This window comes from Mastigoproctus giganteus, chromosome 7 (genome assembly GCF_048544385.1).
Source record: "Mastigoproctus giganteus isolate SK-2022 chromosome 7, ASM4854438v1, whole genome shotgun sequence".
In the NCBI taxonomy this organism is placed as follows: domain Eukaryota; kingdom Metazoa; phylum Arthropoda; class Arachnida; order Uropygi; family Thelyphonidae; genus Mastigoproctus; species Mastigoproctus giganteus.
Window position 1 is genome coordinate 22159941 of NC_143581.1, and position 16642 is coordinate 22176582.

Below are 16642 nucleotides of genomic sequence, written 5' to 3' on the forward strand. Positions count from 1 at the left end.
TTTTGAAAATTCCAGATTTTTGAAGGTTATGCATGTATATAGAATAAATATTCAGGAGTTTAATGAATAATTTTTTTTCTACTTGATTCCTATGATCTCAATGTAGTAGTCACCAGCATTAAGTCAAAATGTGCTAACCCATACTGCAGTATTGGTCCAGTTGGCAACATACTTGCTTAAGAAATAAATCTCAGGTGTTTGAATGCTGCCTCCACTATGGGTGTTTGTGATTGTTCAATATTTTTTAATATGAGGTGTAAATAGTGCAATATGATTTCAGCAGTTGAATCACCTTAAACTAAAACTAAATTGAGGAAAGACAGTTGTAGAATAGATGTGCAGAAATTTGCCTTTAGCTAGTGGGTAGTTGATTGCTGGAATAGACTTCCATCTGTTGTTGTGGAAGTTGATAGCTTAAATAAATTTAAGGCTGAACTAGACAAACATTTGGAGTGACTGGATGGGTGAAATGGGAAAGTTTTTTTTTTTTTTTTTTTTGCTATATAAGCTTGCTTTCTTGCATCATATGCCTCAACTAATGCTAATACTAAATACATTGTATGTATTTAGTTTAGTACTATTAAGTATTATGCTGTGAACTAGTATTGAATGTGCCACAAAATGAATGATTTTAAATTCTGCAAATACATGGTAACAGTGGCATTCAGTCTAGAAAATATGTAAAACAGAAAGAAATTGGTATTTGAAAAGTTTTAGTAGAATATAATGCATAAATGCATCATCTGCAATGCTTTTTTTTTTAAAGCCCAGTTAGGCTCCTTCTCTTTTGCCCTTATATGGTCAACGATACATGGAGAAATATTCAAAAAAGTGCCAGATTTTTTGAGATTCTACTGTAGTTCTATGTTTAGTCTTAATTAATATTAAATTTAACCATATTCTCACTGATAAATTAGGATTTTTAGTCTTTAGAATATGATGCACCTTCCATTGGGGGAGTGTGGCATGATGTACATGCTTAGCTCTTCCCACACATTATTTTGATAGGCTGCTAATTACCAAACTTTAGTCCAGTGGCAAAGTGGAATAAACTCCGATTTTAATCTAGTTTTATTTAAAGTACCTGTTCAATTCATCCGCTACATTGGCTGGGTTGTCTAAGACTTTCCCACACCCAGTGTACATGGAATCTGATTCACTTTTTTTCTTCCTTGTATTCACATATGCAAAAAATTCCTTGTCTCCATTCTTTGCTCTCTTAGCCAATGCTTTCTCATACGCAGCCTTGTCCTCAATTGTGGTACTATTACAATCAACTTGTACCTGTTGTAGGCTTCAGTACTTTTCATCACTCTTGAACTGTCCCGTGCTATCTTTTTTTGCTCTATTTGTCCAGCCAGCTGCAGTCATCTATTTCGGCATCCTATTCCTGCAATATTTTCTTGAAGCTATGCGTTCATGGCTTCTGTGAGTTTTGCTTTAAAAGTATTCCACAATTCAAATGTATTCAGCACCTCTTGGTAATCCGCTGAGCTCACAGATGCTATATAGCATCTTAAACTGCCAAAGTCCACTCTTCTGAAATTAAAACCCGTGCCTTTACCTTTAACTACTGCAACATATATCTTAATCTTCCAGCTGATGATTGCATGATCACTTCCTGACAATGGTTCCTGAAATTTAAGCCCTATGATGTCATCTGATTCGTTAGTCTTTGATAAGGTCAAGAATATTCTCACCCTTAGTACTTTCTCCAATGTGCTGGTCCAAATAATAATCGTCTAGTTTATTTAAAAAAGTTTTTCAGAGTTTCCCTTCGACTTATTCCAATCAATCTGGGGCAGATTGATTGGAATAAGTCAAAAGTCACCCTTAATAAGGCATTCACACTTGTTTGCCCACTCCATCTGCATCTAAAGACTCTTGTCATATTCTTCACAATCTTCTGGTCTGTACATTACTCCCACTCTCATTGTTCTGTTGCTTCCGACTAACTCACACCACACAAGTTCTACGCTGGCAGATGTAACTTCAGACTCAGCAAAAGCTCTTTTCATGCTCAGGCTGCTTTTGATAAGCATGACCCCTCCACCCCTTCTGTCTTTCCTAAATACATTATACATACAGTAGTGGAACTCGTCATCACCAATTTCTGGTGGCACCATGTTACTGTTAGGCCTATTATATCAGTTAACCAGGAGTTCAAATTCAGTCATTTTATTGACAACACTCCTGACATTACTGTAGACACAGTTGAGACTAAGTAATCTGTAGTTTACTACCCTGACACACCCCTTGAAGTTATTTAGGTTTCTATTCCAAGCTATATCTTTCCTGTCATTTGAAAAATTGCTACCCTCAAAACATCTTATCAACATTGGCTGTTGTGGCAACAAACAAGAATATTCTGGTCTGTAGATTACTCTCACTCTCATTGTTCCATTGCTTCTGACTAACTCTCACAACAGAGATTCTATGCTGGCAGACAACTTCAGGCTCAGCAAAAGTTCTTTTTGCACTCAGGCTGCTTTTGATAAGAAGCATGACCACTCCACCACTTCTGTCTTTTGAGTGAGGTGAGTGCAAGCATTACTTTGGCCAATATCATCAGATAAACACAGATCTAAATTACCCTTCCCCCCAACTAGCAGTTTTCCTGAACCCTTAAGGTATCCTCAATGATGTTGGCAAAAACCCTAGCACCACCTTTGTTCAAATGAATACCATCTCTACAAAATAGATTTCTACTACCTACAAATGCAGGCCATTCTGATAAAAATTTTCCCTTATAGTCTTGCAGAATCCCTCAAGTCTTGAGTTAATCTACAAGGCTTTCAGCATATAGTCCCTCCTATCGTTTCTGGGCAGAATTGCAGACACATAAACATTCTGATGTAACTCACTGCATTTTTTCAGCATAGTCCTATATTTCTCTAACAAGTGGTCAGGTTGTGTACGTTTAATATCGTTAGTCCCCACATGAATAATAATTCTTTCTTTAACTCCCGTAAAATCTGACAGTCTGTTGGTGACATCATCAATTGTTGCTCCTGGTAAACACACTCTGGTTCTGGACCACCTATCTTTATTACAAAAAATGTTACCCGTTTCCCTGACAATAGAGTCTCTCAATAAAACTATAACTCCTTCGACCAGAGCAGTCAGTGCTTGACTATTCTTTTCTGTGTCCCGAATTGGGGGTGCATCGCTTGGCAGTTCAGGAGATACATGAGTCCTTGACAAGCTCCCAGTTACGTTTGTTTCTAGGGCAAGCACTCGTTTCTTCAGTGACTCAAATTCTCGTAATGCACCAAGTTGTAATTTGAGATCAGTACACTCCTTACATCAGTTTCAAAGAAAAGTATGCCAGATGAGCTAAGTCTATGTACTAGACTGTCCCTAGAATACATGACATGAATATATGTGATAGACAAATGTAAAATTTCTGACCATTTGCAAAATAATAACTCAGCTGTCGTCTATGCAATTTCTACTACTTTCTGTTGTTCTCATTACTGAAAATATACCAAGAATTATATTTACTATGTAATGTTCGCATTTGCTGTGTACGATTGCAATAATTGACATAATATAAAAGATGTATCAATCTAATAATTTTGAATTATGATATTGTAATTCAACTAGTGTGAAAAAACTGGAATGATGCTTTCAAATATAAAAAGACTTCAAAAATGAAAGTATAGTATTTCATATTTCATAAAAAAAAAAAAAAAAAAAAAAACAGTTGATAATAATGGATATCCTTTAGTCTGAAAGTTGCTTGCCTTTTGTAGGGTTTTCTCTGTTTATGAATCAAGATCCAGCAGAAAAACTTATTCTTGACATATCTCTAGAAAGAAGGAAATTAGCTATAACCTATGACATCATAAAAAGGAACTGATGTGAAAGTGGTGGCTTTATCCTCTTATAAAAATCTGTGGTAGATAATAATTAATAGTTTGAAGAGATGATTGAAGAACCCTGTGAGGTCGGGATTTGGATGCATAGTGATTTCTTGTTTGCACTGACCAAGTGAAAGGAATTTAATTAGTAAGTGAGAGAGTAAACACAGTAACACATAAAAAACTGACACAAGGCACAGATATTTTGGAGATAACATATATTAAATTTAGCAAATACAGAACATACATAGAAGCTTTTGGCTACTGTATGTAGCCTTTTTCAACTAATTGAGCACTGGCAAGTGGTTGTTTTTATGTGCTGTAGTTGACTTTTGAGTATGTAAGTACGCAAGGTCACGGAGGAGGGGAGAGTGGTTTACAGGTAGTTGCAAACAGTGACGCGAGCCAGGAAGAGAGAGGTCAGGAATACATTTTACCCTGCTCTAGCACATGGCTTAACCAGAATCCTTCGCAGCTACAGCATCCACACCATTCAAACACTCAGAATGAAACTCCAATCCACATACCCCCCTCCCTCTGAAAACACCAATTCCCCCTCTGAAGTGGAGCGGGATCATTTACCGTATACTGTGCCGGGACTGCAACGCAAGCTTCATTCGGGGAGGCCATCCGTCGTTTGGAAGACTGGCTGAGGGACCACCATACCGTCATCACTAAAGCTGACTCCCATTCAGCCCTAGCTGCTCACTATTGGCAGGAGACCCCAAGGACGCGAAAATCATAGGCTTCTCTCGCAATTTTTGGGATCCGCCATTGGCTAGAATCAGCACACATCAGTGTCACTGCGAATACAATCAACAGGGACTATGGCATCCGCATACATCCAATCTTTGAACCTCTCATAGACCACAAGCTCGGCAGTCACCCATCTCAACTGTCTCCCTTCCTGCTTCTCCCTCTCCACCTCCCTCCCCTCTCCTGACCTCTCTCTTCCTCGCTCCTGTCACCCTTTGCAACTACCCATAAACCACTTTCCCCTCCTCTGTGACCTCACATACTTATATACTCGAAGGTCAGCTACAGCACATAAAAACAACCGCTTGCCAGTGCTCAATTAGTTGAAAAACGCTACATACAGTAGCTAAAAGCTTCTATGTATGTTCTGTATTTGCTAAATTTAATATATGTTATCTCCTAAATATCTGTGCCTTGTTTCAGTTTTTTATGTGTTATTGTGTTTATTCTCTCACTTACTAATTAAGTTCCTTTCACTTGGTTGGTGCAAGCAAGAAATCACTATGCAGTTTGAAGAGATTTATAAGGACTAAGAATTTTTCCTTTTTAAAGAAAAATATATTACGTTTAATTGTTAATTTATTATGTCACTTTTATCTCACTGATAAAAGAAAAAAAGAGAAAATTTAAAATATCACATTTATTTGAAGACCACTCTAAGTTTGTCTTATACTGTATATCACTTTCCTTTAAATTCTCCAGAGGGGAACTTAAAGCAAGAAAGGGACTCATACAGTCAGTACACAGGGTTTTAAAATATTCTGACATGAGGAACTCTTTCAAGATGAATGAATATAATAGCAGCAACATACTGAAAAGTAGCCACTAATATCACTTTGATTTGAAAGATTTGAAGTTGGAAGGTTAGTGAATGCTACATAAAAATGGAGCATTCACTAATCTTCCAACTTCCCTTTATGATATATGGCACATCAGTACTCCATGGTTGACCACTAATGCTAACTAGAATCACATTCTCTAAACATCATTCAGTATATTCGATATAATAGTTAGATACTTAGAAAAACTTAATAACTGATATAAAATTTTTTTTGAAACTCACTCATTTAAGATAAGAAGTGAACAGAACTAATGAGGCCTGCTTTTGTGCCTCCTCTTTCAACATAATGAATAATGGAGCATATTTCAATCTTGTTTGAAGATGGGTTGATTGAAGTAAGATTGTTCATATCATGCTTCTCATCCTAATTTTTGTATTTTAAATTTGATTTATATCAGACTGTAAACATGAGATCTAAAGAATACAAATCTGTAGAACACGAGTACTGCAGATTTGTTTTGGATCTGTGTAACTTTTATGTTTTGGTAAACTCAAAAGTTATATTGACATGGTAATCTTACAAGCTTTCTTTCTTTTCAGAAAGTAGGCTGAAATGCAGGCAAAATACTGTGACATACCCCCTGTTCAACTATATAAAAAGAAATTTGCATTATTATAAGTGTAACATTATTGAAAGCTGCTCTAATATATATATATATTTCAAATAATATATTTGAAATATATTAAAAGAATTTTGCATTATTTTAAGAATAACATTTTGATTTTTGATCTAAACAAATTGGAAAACAAAGTTCAGTTTCCTTTAATGACCAACTGAAATTTTATTTTTAATATTTTAAGAACGTGATACGTAACTGGTATGCCAGAGACGAAACCATAGTTAAATGTTTCAAGGAGCTATATGAGTCATCCCTGGAATCCACAACTGCCTTTAAGAGAGGTTAGGCATAATTTTACTTTACAATGTGTATTGTTGTGCACAATCTGGCTGCATTTTGAATATTTTATGCATAATATGTATTTCTGTTGTGTATCCTAATTTCTAACTATTGTTTTATTTTTTTTTTATCCAGAAAAATTTAATATCTGATCTTCTTTGTATATATGCTCATTAAAGTTTGTTTTCCCTCTGTTTACAATTTATTGGTAAAGTTTCAGATGAATAATGTGCTTTTGTCTGAGTGTAATTAATAAACTTTAAATCAGATTTAAACAAATACCAGTACTAATATAATAAAAAAATTTGGGAATTTTTTTATACTTATAAAGTTTTTTTAGGTATAAAAAATCTTATTATAAATAAACAGTATAATAAGAAGGTAATATTCCAAAACCTAATAGTGTACTGTATGATATACATTTGTTGGCTTCAAACAAGAAAGCGGCACCTATATAGAATATCAGCTTATTGTTCTGTTCTGGGAATTATTTTTATCCTTTTAATCAGAAATATGAATGAGAAAAATTCCTTTTTGTTATGTAAGTTCAAGAATAATGAAATAATGAATTAATATGAAATATGAATAATACTAATTAAACCATTTGAATTGTTTAAACTGAGTTCAACTCCCAAACAATAGAATTGCTTAATAATTGGTAATATTTCTGGATTCCATGTGCTCAATCAGTAAACATTAAAGAATTAAAATATTAAAGAGCAGAAATTTCAATTCTTTTAGTTCTGCTTATGAAACAGTTACAAGAAATGATATGTTTCATGTTCAGGTGATCTGGAAACTATAGGTAAATTGATGACTCGGTACTGGGAACAGAAGAAGATCCTGGCTCCAGGATGTGAACCAATTGCAGTGAAAGAATTAATGGAACTGTTAGCACCTTTCAGTTATGGATGGTTATTGACTGGTGCAGGTGGAGGTGGCTTTATGTGCATTTTGACTAGGCAGCCAAATTCTTTGAAGCTTGTCAAAGATATTGTTAGTCAGACAAAGGTAGGAAATGAAATATCATTTAATATATTTTAAAAAACTTCCTCCAGTATTCATATTTTACTGCTTAATAGTGCAAATAATACCATTTATCCACAAAATAAAATTAATTCATTTTTCTGCCTTCATGTCATGGCCAATTTGTTATTTTCTACTCATTTGGTTTCTGTTACTGATGGTAGAAAGTTTTCTAGATTTTTTTTTTCTTAGAATTTTCTAAACTCAGAAACTAGTTTTTCACTCACAGATGTTAATGGACTGAAACACTATTAACTTAACCCTTGCACTCACTGTTTTAGAGCATAAAGCTTTGGACTTAACTTTTTTTGGACTTTGCTAGCATTACTTTTAAAATTAGCATTAGCATATGATGTAAGAAAGAAAGCTTATGCAGTATCAGCGAAAAAAAACCTCCCATTTCACCCCTCCATTTGTTCCAAATACCTGTTCAGCTCAGCCTTAAATTTATTTAGGCTATCGACTTCCACAACTAAAAAAATGGAAGTCTGTTCCGCCAATCAACTACCCGCTGGCTAAAGGCAAATTTCCGCACATCTATTCTACAACTGTCTTTCCTCAATTTAAAATTGTGCCCCCTCAGGTTCTTAATCTCAGCAAGAGGAAGAATCCCATCAGCATTCAGCTTGCTCAACCCATTCAAGGCCTTATACACCTCAATCAGATCACCTCGCAGGTGCCACAATTTGCAGACCTTAAACCTTTCTTGGTAAAAGCATCCCTTTGTTCCTTCCCCTCACCAATCTTGTTGCCCTTATTTGTACTCTTTCTAGCAACTCTACATCTTTCCTAAAATGAGGCCTCCAGACCTGTACCCAGTACCCTAGGTGTGGCCTGACCATTGTCTTGTATAACGGGATAATCACCTCCCTGTCCCTGCTAGCAAAATTCCTATATATCATTGACAAGACTCCATGACCTGCCCTGGCAGCCTATCTGCACTGCTCAGGGAACTTCATATTTAACTGCACAGTTATCCCCAGGTCTTTTTCACTTTCCACTTCCCTGAGTGTAGTACCACAGTTGATACGTTTCTCTTCGGTTATTGCTACCCATATGCAGTACTTTGCATTTGTCAATGTTAAACTTCAGTTGCCACTTCTCAGCCCATTTTCCCAACTTATCTAGATCCAGTTGGAGTAGCATACTGTCTTTACTGTCATTAACAACCCTGCCAATCTTTGTATCATCTGCAAACTTGGACATTAAACCTGATATACCTTCATCAATATCGTTGATAAATATACAAAACAACAATGGGCTCAACACCGAACCCTGGGGAACGCCACTAAAAACATTTATCCATGAAGAGCAGTGTTCATTGATTACCACTCTCTGTCATCTCCCACTCAACCATCCCTTTATCCGTTGTAGCAACTTACCCTTAATGCCATACCTCTCCAATTTGTACAGCAGTCTTCCATGTGCATCAGTATCAAAAGCTTTTCTGAAATTCAAGTACAGGTAACCCCCGCTTAACGCTGATATTTCGTTCCGGAAAAACAGAGCGCTAAGTGAGCTCCGCATTCCCATAAGGTAACATATGTATTTGTAAGTTGCAGTCGGTGCCATAGGACATTTCCTAATCAATAATAAACGGTAGTGAAAAGATGCACAAATGTCGGTCAAAATATTTAATATTCAAATATTTGTACATATAAAATATTGTGCATTACATACGTATATAATTATGTGGTAACTATTTACGTATCAAAATTAAACTTAAAATTCCAATTAAAATCATGAATTTAATTGATCTAAATTGATTTTAATTGATTTAATTTAATTGATGAATTTAATCTTGAAAAATGTGTCGATTTTGGGTTGAACTTTGGCCCTCTTCTAAATAAACTAAAAGGGGTATTAATTTTAAATCCCCCACAGCCTTACCACCCAACAATAAAGTCACCCAATCCTTCGCTGCTTTGAAACCTGGCATGTGTTTTGCTTCTTTCAATATGAAACTTCTTTTAGGCATTCGTTTCCACAAAAGTCTTGCTTCATCTATGTTATAAACTTGTTGAGAAGTATAACACACAAATACCCCTCTTCAATAATTTGAACAAGTTCTCTTTTGAAAGTTTCGGCTCCTTGATCTGCACTTGCGGCTTCTCCCTAGATTTTAAATCTATTCAACCAGCCCTTACCAGTTTTAAATGGTTCCGCATTTTTTTTTTTTTTTTAGGTGAGTTTTCTTCAGATCATAATATTTAATTTAACTGAATTCTGCATTGGACATTATCTTCAATAAAATTAGTTAAAGTCTTTTCCATTTCAATCCTAATAGCTGGAATAGACCTAGTTGCTTGCAGTGGAACAGCTATCTTTCCCGCTGCTAAAATTAATTCATTATTTTTTTATAATTGTTCTTACAGTTAAACTTGCAAGTCCTAAATTATGGCACACATTGGCTTGTCGTTGACGGGAATCGATTCGCTTCAAAACGTCTAATTTAATTTTCAAATTTAGTCTTTTTCTTACATTTATAGTCTTCGTACTGTGCTCAGACATTGCTTTTTCATTCTTATCGGCCATTATTAACTCTTCTAAAATGTAACTGCGTTGGTTGCATTAATTATGATACAATGTTCAAGTAAACTGTCCGTTACGCACAATGTCTAATACTGTACTGAGTGATGACTAGACTTTGGATAAATGCATATAACGCAAATATTTCAAGCAATATACTTGATCATTTTTTAAAATGTTGATCTCAGAACTACGTAACAAGTGACTGTCTTGCAATTAAATTAGCGTGCGAGAAAATTTTACTGAGCCTGGGAAAATTTCTCAAGTCGGTGTGGGAAACATTTTAATGCTGTTTTGCTATTCATTTTCAAGCTATTGACTCCATCAAATGAAACGATTTCATTAAATATGCCAAAAATGCAATCTGTAAAAGAGCATTATAGTGATCTGCAACAGCGTTATAGTCAGATACGGGTTATAATATAAGAATAGCATTATAGCGAATCAGCGTAAAGCAAACCACGTTATAACGGGGGCCTGCTGTATGTGATATCAAAATTATTTTTGACATTCAGTTCCTTTGTGACCACATTATAGTATCCAATAAAATTGGTCAGACAAGACCTCCCTTTAATAAACCCATGCTGTGTCTTAACTATTACTGCAGTCTTGTCTAGATGATCCTGCAATGCTTCTTTAACCAGTGATTCCATTATTTTCCCCGCAACACAAGTTAAACTAACAGGTCTGTAGTTACCTGTGTCACCTTTTGAACCCCCTTTGTGAATTGGTGATACGTTTGCACACATCCAGTTCATGTGGACCTCCCCTTAGTCCAAGGAAGCTCTCATAATTATGGCTAAGGGTTTGCTTACTTCCTTTGCTGCCTCCTTTAATATAACTGGATAGATCCCATCCACCCCAGGTGCCTTTTTTATGTTTAACTTCAACAATTTCTCCTCCACCTTACTCTCAGTTATTACAAAATCACTTAGCTCCTTGTTAGAGTTTGATAAACTTCTGGCACTCCCCTCATTGAATAACTCCTCATGTGTGAATGTAGATGCAAAATAATCATTCAGTTTATCAGCTACCTGAGCATGATCATCAATAATTAACCCATCTATGTTAAGTGGTCCAATCTGATTCATCCTTTTCCTTCTAGAGTTTACATAAGTAAAGAACTCTTTGGTGTTTTTCTTTGCTTCCTTTGCCAAGGTTTTCTCGTAATCTGCCTATACCTTCCTAACCTCCTTTGTGATTTGATTGAAGACTAGTTTATATCTGCCATAGGCTTCTGTGTCACCTAATACTTTATATGCATCCCATACATTTTTCTTCTCTGCCATGAGCCTCATTACTTCATCTGACATCCATTTAGGCCTAAACCTTGAACAGTATTTCTTAGTTGGAATGAAAAGCCTAGTAGCCTCCAAAATTAAATCCCTGAAGACTTCCCATTTAGAATTCCACATTGGGAACATCATCAGTTGATCCCACTATACAAAAGTTAAAAACTGTCTGAGACTCCTGTAGTCACCTTTACGAATGCAAAAGCCTTTCCCTTTAGCCTTGATGGTAGTTATATCTTTAAGTAATTCCCACATCAGTACATTGTGATCACTGCTGATCAGATCAAGAGTATTACTCCCTCTGGTTGCCTCTCGAACATGTTGCTGTAGAAAACAGTCATCCAATAAATCCACAAAAGTCTTGCTAGCTTGCGAGTGACCAATCCACGAGTTCCAGCCAATATCTGGAAAGTTAAAATCCCTACAAGTTAAAATCATAGCACTCTCGCTAGTCTATGATGTTTGCTTTGCAGCTCTCGTCTGGGTCATGATTTCCATTTAAATACAATTTAATTAACAATGAAATTTAATAAGATTAATAATATTTTTGATTAATTGACAAATTGATAATACTATAATAAGCTAACAGATTCTTAATTGAATGCTTCGTATTACGCTATCTAGTTTTACTTTATACCTTACACTATCAGTTCGAGATATATATACATTACACTATTTCTTATTGGCTACAATATGGTGGCTAGTTCAACAGTATTGGCGCCAACACCGGGAGTCGTAACTTCCAAAAATCGCTAGTTAAAAATGAAAGTGATCTTAGAACAAACAATTAGAAGCATGGTGGTTGAGACAATAATTAACATATTGATGATAACTGAAGATAAACTGATAATAATTCGCCACCTACATATCATTTAGTAGTATTTAAATTTGAGTTAAGTAGTATTTAAGTTTGAGTTCAATTTGAGTGTGCTTTAGTATACCTAGTAAGAGCCTTCCTAATCTGGAATATAATCATTTTGATCTTCTCTGGCTTAAAATCTCTTTGAAGCTTGACTTTCTACACTCTGACTTTCCTAACAGTTTGTTGTCCGCCATGTGAATATAGTAGTTTCAGTCATTTGCAGAGGTCTGAGTTTGAATCCCATCAGAGATTGTAGAAATTTCTAAAGACCAATTCAATGAGTGCTATAGTTAGCTGATCTCAGGTGGAGGAAGTAAGTTTTTCAAACCACATAACATGCAGTTTGGCTGATGAACACACATTTCTACAGACAAACATAGTAGCACAATGTTGTATAATTTGCTGTTGCGCCACAATGAAATAGTCAAGGTAATTTTCCTTGGTGATTCTAATGTTCACAAGCAACCCCAGGGGCTCACATCTGGTGAGTATGGGCTTGGCACACCCAGGGTCCTGAGCTGGATATCATCATTCTTCTCTTTCTTGGTGATTCCCTTCTACTTTTCTCTCTCTCTCTCTCTCTCTCTCTCTCTCTCTCTCTCTCTCTCTCTCTCTCTCGGGGTGGTTCAGAAAATTTTTTTTGGCTGGTGCAGCATAAGCCTCAGGCTTCCTTGCACCACATGGCTAATAATAATAATAATAACTCTAGTTGGGTTTAATTTTCTAGTTACATGGCTTTTGCAATTACCATGCACCTGACAATCTTAATATTTTCCTCACAACCAGTAAGTACACAGTCAGTATTAGTCTTCTAGGTACCTCAGATCAAAACTTAGTGATAGTATCTTTTCCAATGGGGCTTCTCTCTTATGGTCATTCTCAGCCTCATGTCATTTGGCATTACAAAAATGTGAGATGATCTGCATGATTTCCGTTTTTCTTTTACTTGGTTGGATTATTGTTTTAAATCCAAGATTTAAAACAATAATCCAACCAAGTAAAAGAAAAACAGAAATCATGCAGATCATCTCACATTTTTGTAATGCTCTAGTCGGGTTTATTTGCTCAAATCATGTCAGTGAAAATATTCTTTTAGGGATGAAATCCTGTATTCTGTATTCCACCCTAAAATTTCATCCTTTATGTAAATGTTAGTTTTCCAATAAATATGCTGTCTGTTCAAGATAAGAATGTAGAATATTGCAATTGGTTTGTATCCAAATCTCCAGCTTCATTTCCTATACTAAAGCTCACATATATTATAAAAAAATTATTAATAAATCCAAACTCAATTTTGAACAGGCTAAGAATATACAACTTGCTTCTTGTCTGATTGGTAGTCAAGCCTTCTGGCCTCTTTCCAAAGCTGTTGGCCATATATTAGCATCCTACTTTTCCCCTAACTCTTGCATTGATGATCTTAAATCACTTCCTACCATACCAAATACTCTCCACTCAATTTCTTCCATGGTCTTCAGACAGGGGGATGTTAGAAGAATTCCAAACAATCTTGATGCCAAAAAAGATCCAGGTCCTGATTTCATTATCCACTTATTCTCAAAACTTGTGCTTGCTCCCATTTTGTACACGTTCTTATTCTACTGGACTTTTTCCTTTTGCATGGAACTTTGCTCATATTCATTCATTTCCTAAAAAAGGCAACAAATCCCTTTCTTTCAGTTGTCATCCCAATAGAGGTAAATTGCATTTACCTCTACTTTCTACAAAGTAATAGAGAAATCTATCAACTGTCAACACTTAAGCTATCTTGAAATCTTCCATCTGATCAGTGAACACCAATATGGATTCCATCAGTGTCAATACACAAGTGACATATTAGCTTATGTTACTCATCTTTGGGCAAATTTATTGGAAAAGATGAAAACAAGAGCTACTCTTGACATTTTCAAGGCCTTTGGCATTAAAGTCTCCTAAATAAGGTTCCAGCTTATGGATTACTAGCTTTTTTTTTTTTCGAAGTTTTCATGAAAATATCAGTATCATTGATATCAATAATAATTAATTATTTCTTTCCACACAATATAATAGTAGTTATGTAATTTGGAATAGTTATGTCAGGAACCTATATCTTTTCATCTGTGTAATTTTCTAAATAAATTGAGTTTCTTTACAAAATTTGAAAGTATACTTTGCTTTAAAATATGTGGGAAAGTTAGACAGTTTGTTTTCTTGTTTTTTCAACATATTTTTAATATTTACATATTATATTTTCAGGGTATGGAGAGGGTAACAATTCACACAGTTACAGTAGACACTACAGGACTTGTTGTGAAAGTTGGTAACAGTCAAGTAATATAGTAATAGCTGGAATGAATGGTAAGATGATTTTGTTAGTAACATAATAAAAGTGCTTATTTTTAGTTAAAAAATTAAGTAGTAACCTGATAATTTTTCTCCAGAAGGACTTGAAGCCTTTATGGATTAGTAAGTAATAACTAAAGCCTGTTGTTTAACTGTCCACTGAATGTTTGTACATTAAAAAAGACATAAAAAAAGGCAGAATAAGAATTCCAAATAGCCCCTAAAACTCTGAAAAAGGTGTTCATGGTTTTATTTTAAATCAGTCATCAGTACATGAAAATGTCATTATATACATAAAATATTAAAATATCCCAATGCCATTACATCAACTTCCTTGAGCACTTGAAGATGTGAGCTTTTACAAAATCTTACCATTGGGCATAAATAGGTCAATGTCAGAAAATGAAATATGTTAAATTATGTACTTCTCCTGTAGAGTGCATGCACTAAACAAGTTATGTGAAGTAATAGGGAGAAATGAAGGCAAAAGAATTTAAAGAGTCTACGCTGCCTTCTTCATCTAAGGGACTACATCACTTGGATAGAGCAGGGCACTATCATGCTTCATTTTATTTAGACAAAGCATAGAAAGAGTATTCGTAAAATGCTCATTGACAGTTGATTAATGATTACGTTGACAATATATCCTCTCTTTTCTCACAGGTATATCACCTCCCTGGTTGTCTCATCAGTGGTACTCCAAATATTTTTTCTAGCAGTTCATCTCTAGTTATCTTCTAGATACACATAGGTAATGTGTCCAATTGATTTTTTATTAATGTACACTCACTTGAAATGTGATCCTGTGTGTATTTAAAAAAAAAAAAAAAAAAAACGCTGCCTTCAAAGATGTGTGTTGCCCCATTTCCACAGAGGAATGCCAGCATCAATGAAAGCTTGCCATAAATTAAATGAAAACTGAGATTGCTTGCTAGAAGCTATAGAATATGTAGCACCAAGTTGACCTAACTTAGTGTACCTCCAGGTAAGATTAAAAGTACCACCTTGTGATGTTATGGAGTTTTACCCTTTTTATAAAATGAAGCACTCCTTCAGTAACAGCATCATGCAATACATGCAATATTTGTACCCTGCAATACAAAACAGGTGGTTGCTATGTAGGGATGCCATATGTTTGCAATTCAGTATTAGATTGGGCAAAATGAAAGATTTAAGTGACCTTGAATATGGCATGATAGTTGGCACTGGATTTTCTGGTTTGAGTACCTTGGAAACTATAATCCTGCTGGGATTCTCACATGTTACTTTGTCTCAAGTATATCAAGATTGGTCCAATAACCAAATAACATCCAGCCAATGGTAATCTTGCAGTTAGAAACAGCTCATTCATGTAAGAGGCCAATATGACTTGTGCAGGGTAACAGAAAAGTTACAATCAGTCACATGACAACCCACTATAACAGCAGTAACCAAAGAAGCATTTCAGAATGCACAACTTATGCATATCTTTTCACAAATGGACTGTTACAGCCAGTGACCAAACTGGTTCTAATCCTGTAAGCAAAAAAAAAAAAAAAAAAACAATATGGTACAGTTACAGTGGACTCAGCAACACCAACAGGACAGTGGCCATAACATACTTTTGAGTTTATTCATTATTTCTTTTGTGTTCAGGATTGTACAGGGACATCCATTGCTATTTAACTGGATAGTGGCCAACAACTGAAATATGATTCCTTTTGGAGTTCGTAAGCACTGATGTCACTAGCACCACCTTGTTTAGGTGGTGCTTGTGAGTTCCCTATCTTTAGTTTTATTTTCAATTAAGTGGTTCTCATGCTTCAGTGATTGTTGGGATGCATCTTCTTGGGAAGGGAGGCATATGATTGCACTGCTGGGGATAAGTGTTGCTTGGGTTTCTTATATTTTATTTTATGATTTATTTAATGTGAGTATTGGGATCTCTTATTATACAGGTAGTGATATTGCACCTTTATGAGAAGTTACCCTAGCTGTAGCATTCATTTGTTTTGTGATAATAGTATTTTCTTTTTCATAATAGTTTCATAGACATAATCACATTTTCTTAATTATAATAAAGCAATAGTATTATACTTACATAATGATGGAATTAATTATATTGCAAGTTTTCCCAAGTCCTGCGGGTGCCAGCTGGAACTTAACCTCTATTCCTTCTGCAAAGCAGCTGCCATAATTAGTTTGGAAGAAAGCTATTTTGGCCATAGCCTAATCCAGCACTCCAGTTTATTACACAAGTGTTCAATGGAATT

At 35.2% G+C, this 16642-nt stretch overlaps 1 protein-coding gene across 1 annotated transcript in view; it reads left to right on the top strand.

Moving 5' to 3' along the window:
• LOC150082636 (L-fucose kinase-like) overlaps positions 1 to 14405 on the top strand; it is a 162397-nt gene extending 147992 nt beyond the window's left edge. Inside the window, exons 26-28 of the mRNA XM_090377884.1 lie at positions 6262 to 6361; positions 7147 to 7370; positions 14304 to 14405. Coding sequence (XP_090234010.1) covers positions 6262 to 6361; positions 7147 to 7370; positions 14304 to 14387 — 408 coding nt within the window. The 3' untranslated portion in view covers positions 14388 to 14405. The remainder of the gene's footprint in view (positions 1 to 6261; positions 6362 to 7146; positions 7371 to 14303) is intronic.
• Positions 14406 to 16642: the final 2237 nt, after the last annotated feature.